This window comes from Trypanosoma cruzi, genomic scaffold (genome assembly GCF_000209065.1).
Source record: "Trypanosoma cruzi strain CL Brener 1047053516985 genomic scaffold, whole genome shotgun sequence".
Taxonomy (NCBI): Eukaryota; Euglenozoa; class Kinetoplastea; order Trypanosomatida; family Trypanosomatidae; genus Trypanosoma; species Trypanosoma cruzi.
In genome coordinates this window covers 1-7,858 of record NW_001849290.1, presented here as the reverse complement: position 1 = coordinate 7,858, position 7,858 = coordinate 1, and the positions used below count along the sequence as shown (strand labels likewise).

Sequence of the window (7,858 nt, the reverse complement as noted above, 5' to 3'; positions counted from 1 at the left end):
CACTGCGGAAGGTGCGAAAGAGTGCAGAGGAGCAGCAGGTGAATATGCGGAGGTTGGTTCAGACACGAGAGGACCTTGTTCAGAAAACGGAGAAGCTTCATAACTCCATTGAAGAGCAGCTGCTTGTGCTGGAGACGGAGGAAAAGGAGTTGCACTTGCAGGAGCTGCGACTCAAGAAAACAATCCCGGAGAAGACAGAGCTGATTGTGAATAACTCTCGCACGGAGAATGAGCGTGTGGCGATGGAGGGAAACAAAGTGGAGGAAGAAGGGAAACGGCACAACTTGGCCCTACAACTAGACCAGCTCTTATGCGAAAACGAGCTGCTTCGCAAGACCGTCTTTGAGCTGGAGCAAAGTCAGGCAAAGATACTCGATCATGGTCAGCATATGGCGCTGCAATACCACCAAACAGTTGAGCAGACAAGAAAGTACTGCGATAAAGCGCGTCTACTGCAACAGCAACTCACTGATAATGAGAAACGACATAAAGTGCAGCAGGATTTGCTTGACCGCGTCTCGGCAGACCGAGCACGTACTGAAAAGCAACTTAAAGAGAGCGAGATGGAGTGGTCTATGCTTAGACAGCGGTATGCAACCAACGACGAGGAAATTCAGTTACTTAAGATGCAGCTTGTCGCGAAGGAGGGAGCACTTTGCCGTCTCCATATGGTCCGTCGGCAACTACAGCGGGACATTTCCAACGCCGAGCAGCGGGCAAGTCATTTGAAGGACGATGTCCTTAACGCCCACTCACGTCGTGAAGCACTGGAGACCGAGGCGCACCAACTTACTCATCTCATTTCAGAGTGTGATGCGGAGAAAAGCAAGTACCAATCCAAATTTGCGGCACTTGTCAATGAACGGAATGTTCTTGCCACGCAGTTAATCCGCCGCAATGAAGAACTTAGGCTTCTTTACAGTAAGATTCGTCTTCAAGAAAGCGCTCTTGAAAAGGGCGCTAGTGAATACGATCGGCAGGTGCGGAATATCATAAATACCCGTGATAGACTTGCTGAGCTGCGGCTGCGATGTCGTCTTGCTCTTGTGCGTCTTCGCTATTCCGAGAAACTGCGGAACCGGAAGCAGAGTATTGAGCAAGAACTGTTTACTGAACAGCAACGGTGCCGAGCGCTTGTAGACGAGCTCCAACGTCCAGTTCATGTCCATCGTTGGCGGCGACTGGAAGGTGATGCCCCGGAGGTGCTTGATGGCATCTACAAGGCACAGGATCTTGAGCGACAGATTTTAAAGAAGCACGACATGCTTGCTGATAAAACACAGCTGCTGGCAAAGCGCACGGCGGAGTATGATGCTATTCGACGGAAGCTTGCCTCTTTGCCGGGCCCGGAATTGGCTGAAGATTTGAGCCTCTACAAGGAAAATTTAGAGCGGCGTGAAGAACAGATCGAAGGGATGAACGCAGAGCTTCAAGAAGTTGAGCAGCATGCCGACGTGCTCAAGGAGGAGGTAAGGCAGCTTTTATTGGAATTAGGTGATGCGAAACGGCGTTACTTTGGCGCAAAACACAAGAACGACCTTTTGCGTCGTGAACAGGCCGTGTTTCGTTCAACATGGGGGGAATCTTCGGCAATTGCAAATATCGCTCTTGCAGCGGCCTCTGCCCATCAACAACAACAACGACTTGCCGGAAGTGGTGGTGGCGGCAGTGGCAAAGACAGTAGCAACCAGCAGGGTGTATGGCTAGAGCGTCCGGTTGGAGCACGACGCCCTTGTTTGTGGCACACGCGAACACAAATGCGTAGGGAACGCATGTTGCAGGAAGCGCGCCTCGTTCAGGCGCTTTCCTCCGGTGCACCCGCCCCCAACTACCCACTGCAGTTCCGTCCACAACAGCGGCAGTTTGTTGGTGGAGGTTTTGCGCTTACGCGGTGAAACAAGGTATATGCTTTTACTGCAAGACATGTAAAGGATGTGCTTATATGTGAGGGAGAGAGAAGGAGAACGATGGTGCTGAGGAAAGAAAAAAAAAAACGGCAGTATCCTTTATCCCTACGTATAACCAGAGAAACGATATGTTATTTTTATTGGGGTTTTATTCCCTTACTTTATACGTGGGATCAGAAGATTTGAAGTTTATTTTTCTCTTTTTTCTTGGCGTTAGAAGTTTTTGGAGGGAACAGAAATGTAGAGAGTCTTTCTGGTGAATCTGAACACCACGTCTCCTCCAGTATTGTTACAAGTAATAATGGACACTACAACTGCGTTGTCTTTTTCTTCCCACTTTTTTTTTTTTGATTGACTTTAAAATGCGATCTTACCGACTCTACTCCCCCTTTTTTTATATATTGCTTGGCCATGTTTGTTAAAATGAAAGGGTCGGAGATGCAGAAGGCTTTTGGACTGGGTGCTGCTGCTGCTTCTGCTCTTTCTGGCGGTAGCAGTGGTGCTTGTAGTAACGGCAAAGGTGATGATGTTTCCCACGCGTTCGGGGTGTTTCAGAACGCACACATCAATTCGTTTCCTGTGCGTGCGGCGATAGACATTGGGACGGGTGGCATGATTTCCATGGCAGTTGGACGCGTTGACGCAGCGCGCAATGCCGTGCGCGACTTCATGTACCAGACGACGCTGCCGCTTCACCTCATGTCAGCCAACGCCGAGTCTTCCTCGGGTCCGTTTGTTCTCTCCTCCCGTACATTTGAAACGCCTCCTTCCTCTTTTATTCTCAGCGAAAAGACACGGACAGACATTCGAAACAAAATGCGTATGCTACATGGGGCATTGCGTCGTGATCAATACGATGGTCTGAGTGAACGGGCTGCTGTGGTCTCGTGGCCGCTGTGCGAAGCCGCGGACGCCCTGTCTTTAGCAGAAGAACTAACACGTGAGTTCAAGGTGGACGTCCGCGTATTGGGAAAGACGTTTCATGTGAGCACTTTATGCCATACTTCAAAGCCCTTGTTTGGAACCGAGGGGGCGGCGACTCTTCTCCGCAAAAAAGGGGTGAAGGATCGCGCCTTTCAAAAAGATCACAGAAATACTGATGATGACAGCTTGCAGTTGCTTATGCAACAAATTGTTCGTAGACGGGAGAAGCGGCGTGCGCGACACTGCAGCACAGAAAATCAGGATTGCCATCATGTGAATATCGATGAACACTGCGCAGTGCTTCCAAGGCAACAACTGGAACAGCTGGCTTTCCTTGCGCACGCTGCAGTGAGCAAGTGCATTGCTCCCCAACGCATGCTTGTTATCACGGAGGATCGCCATAAAGGCCTCTGTATTCTTGCTGCGGACACAACAAAGGAGGATGTGACGGACAAAGAGGGCAAAAAAGCTGTGGTGTTACGCAATACCCCGATATCGGGTGGCCTGCTGTTACATGTTCTACCATTTGATATCCTCGCGGCCCAGCGTCTGTTGCTCACAGCAGTGCAGCGTCGTGCAGATTTATCGGAAAACACCGAAGACCGACGCAGTTCCAATCCTGTTCTTCGTGAGGAGTTTAGAGAACTGCGATGCTTGCTGGAGAAAATGATAGCCCCAACTTTACCAGCATGGGTACATGAGAAGTCTGGCGCTGGTGGTCTCATTTGTGGCTCAAGCTTCAACGGAGGTGTACTTAACATCGCTGCACGGGTGGCACAGAGAACAAATGTTTCACTTGACCACCTTGAAACAAATGCGGAGATGCATTACTGTGGTCTTACAGATGTGTTACTAGCGGTAAATTACCCAGACCCAACGACTGTATTGCCGAGTGCCGCCTTTGCCAGTGCGTTAATGCGAGCACTCGAGACGAACCGCTTTGAGTACTTACCGGAAGTGGGCATTGCCGCCGCGTTGTTAGTTCAGCCCTCTTTATGGATATACGATCGGCGTGAGAAGGTGAGGACGACACTGCAAAAGAAAAAGTTCTTCAGCGGCTCTAGTGCACAACGTACATTTCGTCGGCCGCACGCTAGAGAAAACCCTTCTGCATCGCCAGAGGCATCATGGCAACTTAACCAATCGTGGAATCCGTTGTCGTACGCAAACAGCACGAAGGGGACATGACGGGTGAGACTGAGACGGGGGGCGGCAAGGAAATATGACGCACAGTTTTTTAGAGGAAAATGAAAGATGACGGGCGTATACGCCGAGGAGAGAGTTTGTCCCTTAATAATTCTAGCAGCATATTGGCTTTTTGTTGCGTTACTTCTTTCCTACACACACTGTTGTTGTTGTTTTTGTACCTTTTAATCATTTTTTATCCAGTGGTTTGTTTCCTTTCATTTATCTACTTTTACTACTTTTCACATTATTATCATTTATTTTTATTTATTTATTTTTTTTTTTTTGCGTGTGGGCCTCCTGAATTGTTAGAAGTGAAGATAAAGGAAAGGGCACATGTCTTTCCCATTGATTGGGGCCTTCTTGTTGCTGCTGCTTCTTCTATGTTTTGTGGGTGTTTTCATTTGCCGTCGACAGGTAGTGCCAACTCGCGTGAGCTCGCGTGGGTCAACGCGGACGTCACTGGCACACAAAGGAAGTGAGGCTGACACGGAGGATGATGGAGACGGTGAAAGTATGACTGCGCGTCATGGGCCGCCAAACCCACAGGAGGTTGCTGCGTTGTTGCGCCGCCGCCAGGTGCAACGGGCACAGGGACGTGGTGACTGCGCTCCAGATGACGGGGCGGCTACACCACAACCAAAACTCACGCGGCTGCAAAAGAAGAAACAGGAAAAGGACCGTGAACGAGAGGAGCGGCGCCAGGCACAGGAGGCGGCCGAGAGCAATCGACGCACCAGGCAAGAGGCGGAGCGACAGCGACAGGAAGACCACCAGCGCGACGAGGAGGAGCGTCTGCTTGCAGAAGAGAAGGCGCTTCAGGAGTTACGCGACGAGAAGAAGCGACAAGATGATGAGGAATACGCCAAGTGGATAGGCGCCATTGGTTTAGAGGAAAGTGGTGAGATTGGGGATGAGGAAAGGGTGCGGCAAGAGGCATTACTCGCGTTCTTGACGAGGCGAGCGAGGGAAGTGGAGGCGCGTCAAGAAAACCAAACGGAACAGTTGTTACAGTCTGCATCTCCAACGGCTACTGCAAAAGATGAAGAGTCCTCGCGAAGTATTCTGGTGCTGAGTAGCGTAGCACGAGAGTACAACGTCACGGTGGAATTGTTGGTGAAACTCATCGAAAAGTTGCTTAATGACGGAGTTATTGGAGGGGTATTCGATGATCGGGGAAAGTTTATTTTTGTGGCCGAAGCGCATTATCGTGAAATAGCTCTGTTCATTCAACAGCGCGGCCGTGTGTCCGTGAAGGAGCTCGTCAGGGAGTGCAACCGAGTGATTTTGTCGTGACGCGTGGTAAAGGAAGGATTAGTGGCTCTCATTTCTCTTTTTATCCTAGTATGCTCTTTTGTTTTCTTTCACAACGTTGGGTGTCTCCTACCCCTTCCTCCCAGGTGCGAGTCCCCACTTTATTTGGCTTGCTTTTATTTTACACATTTGTTTTTTTTTTTTTTTTTTTTTTTTTTTGCGTTCCCTTTTGTTCTTTGTGGCTTAATTGCATTCTTACAAGGGGGGGAACAACACATACATAAAGGGAGCGGAAGGGAAAAAGGCATTCCCCACAGTTGCTATATACATATATATATAGCATCGGGGAGGCGGACAGTCATACAGGAGTGCTAGCAGGGCTCTTTGTTTGTTTGTTTGTTTCTCGAGGATCTTTTCTTCTTTGTTGCGGTGCGTACTTTTGGCTGTCCCTCACTCTATTGCAGTGACACTGTGACGACGGAACACAATTTTACGCCGAGTTCCCGCTATAAATTCACCGCGTTTGATGGATACAAGGAACCAAAGTAGGTTGGGAGTTATACGGAAGGAAGAGGACGTTGCAGCCGCCGTGGAGGCCGCTGCCCCCCAGACGATCCAAAACGGCCAACAAGGCAACAACGAGGTGAAGTCGAGGATGACCCGGAATTTATTGGCTTGCTCGAACAGCGCGTCAGAAGGAGAGATTTGCGAAAAAATGTCTGCTGGTAAGAATGGGCCTGTCGAGCCGGGGCTTTCTGACGGCGCACGTTTCTCAGTGCCCTTAAAAAAGAAGGGGGATTTTTGTAACGAACCTGCATTAGTGGCACAAGAGGCAGGATCGCCGGAGTTTTTTATAAACGTTGCCCATACACGGCAACTGCCGCGAGAGATGCAAAGGGGAGAAGTGCGACGTCCGCTGGAACAGCCTGTATTGCAGCCCGCAGAAAACGTGGCGGCCAACAACGGATGCAGTGAAGCTTATAGATACCAAAATGGTTCCCAACGATTGGACAAGGTCTCGCCAGAATCTTCCAAAATGTGCAGTAAACCCACCGTAAATGTTGTCTCAGAATGTAAAGGGGGCTCCCGTATTCTTGACACGCCTGTGGTTCAGACCTTGCCGGCTTTCTTCAATTGTCTACCTGGTGCCATGAGCAAAAACACCATTCAAGAATCGAATGGCAAAAACGGCTTCCACTCAGCCGCCGTCTTTCAGCATGACTCGGAAGATGCCGCAAGGCGTGTCGTTGTGACCGATGGAAACAGGAATGCAACTCAATCGGCGTATTCGACGGAGGTCTTGCAAGGTGATTTACCATCTTCTATAATTTTTGAACTACAGCGCTTGAAACATCGTAGGAATTCAAGAACTCTTCCTGAATCACTTGACCCTGCAATCAACGCGAAGACACCCAGCCCAATGCCAGTGACACTGGTTGGAGCAGGGAATCACCACCGGCGGAAACACATAAAATTGGTGAGCTCTTACATTCTTGGTCCTCTCCTTGGGGAAGGCGTGTTTGGTGTTGTTCGTGACGCCATTGACACCTCCGCCAATGGTGTCTTCCCTCCGCGTTTTCAGCGCGTTGCAATTAAAAGTTACAAGTATCGCCGGCCTGCTGCGCCAGGACCTGATCCAATATATGACCCTGTGGCGAGTTTCCCTCCCGCTGTTTCCTTTTCAAAAAATGTTACATGTACGCCTATTTCTGATTTAAAAAACCATCATAGTTCAAAGATCCAGCGGATGTTAGAAAACGAAGTTTGTAACCTGCAGCGGTTTCATTGTCCTAATATTATTCGTGGTATTGACATTTTTAGACGGTATGGGAGGGATTATGTTGTTCTTCCCATCGCTATATGCAATCTGGATCAATTGGTGAAGGAAACCGTACAATATGAACTCCGCCAAAGACAACTTCAGTCGAACGCCGGGGCATCTTTTCTTTCTGGTCAAGGGAGCATCTTGCCGGATAATAAATCGGGCTCTGAGATGATAATCGATCTTTCGTGTGCAAGTTACATAAGCGCGGGTGAAACTGAGATGAACTTACTTAGCTCTACACTGGGTGACAGCGTGTTTCCCCTTTTTTCTGCCGATTTTGTGAGAGGTGTCATGTATCAGCTGCTGCATGGAGTTGCGTACCTGCACAATCAAGGCCTTGCACATAATGACTTAAAGCTACAAAATATTCTTCTTTTTGCCAACGGAGAATTGAAAATCTCAGACCTTGGTAGCGTCCTGGAAGAGTATAACGATCAGGGGACCCCGATGTATATTTCTCCAGAAGTCTGCAAATATTTTTACTGTGCTGAAGATGTTGAGGATGAAAAAAATATGGTTAAAGTTGACGCATTCAAGAATGACATGTGGAGCTGTGGCGTGATTCTTTACTATCTTCTTGTGGGGAGGCCACTCTGGGAATGTAAAATGGATGTCTGCAATAGGTATCAATTGTTTCGTGAGATTGCTTCGCAAACATCTCCAATTGATTTGGATTACGTCCCTGAACCAAGAGAAACAACTGAAACAACAACCATGATGATGGATGACTCGTTAGGGAAAGGCAACAACACGTCTGATAGCA

The 7,858-nt window shown here is 48.9% G+C and overlaps 4 protein-coding genes across 4 annotated transcripts, besides 3 other annotated features; all 4 read left to right on the top strand.

The window, feature by feature from the left end:
* Tc00.1047053510941.20 (hypothetical protein, conserved) lies at window positions 1-1,895 on the top strand (the record flags this gene model as incomplete). Its single annotated transcript, XM_800255.1, has 1 exon — window positions 1-1,895. A coding segment is annotated over one exon (1,895 nt), but the record flags the coding sequence as incomplete, so codon positions are not given.
* Window positions 1-7,858: a sequence feature (heterozygous, non-Esmeraldo-like haplotype).
* Tc00.1047053510941.10 (hypothetical protein, conserved) lies at window positions 2,319-4,019 on the top strand (the record flags this gene model as incomplete). Its single annotated transcript, XM_800254.1, has 1 exon — window positions 2,319-4,019. The coding sequence occupies one exon, from the start codon at window positions 2,319-2,321 to the stop codon at window positions 4,017-4,019; it is 1,701 nt and encodes a 566-aa protein (XP_805347.1).
* Window positions 4,228-4,301: a sequence feature (A-rich).
* On the top strand, window positions 4,353-5,312 carry Tc00.1047053510941.6 (hypothetical protein, conserved; the record flags this gene model as incomplete). Its single annotated transcript, XM_800257.1, has 1 exon — window positions 4,353-5,312. One exon carries the CDS (start codon window positions 4,353-4,355, stop codon window positions 5,310-5,312), a length of 960 nt encoding a protein of 319 aa, XP_805350.1.
* Window positions 5,459-5,489: a microsatellite.
* On the top strand, window positions 5,797-7,858 carry Tc00.1047053510941.3 (protein kinase, putative; the record flags this gene model as incomplete). Its single annotated transcript, XM_800256.1, has 1 exon — window positions 5,797-7,858. A coding segment is annotated over one exon (2,062 nt), but the record flags the coding sequence as incomplete, so codon positions are not given.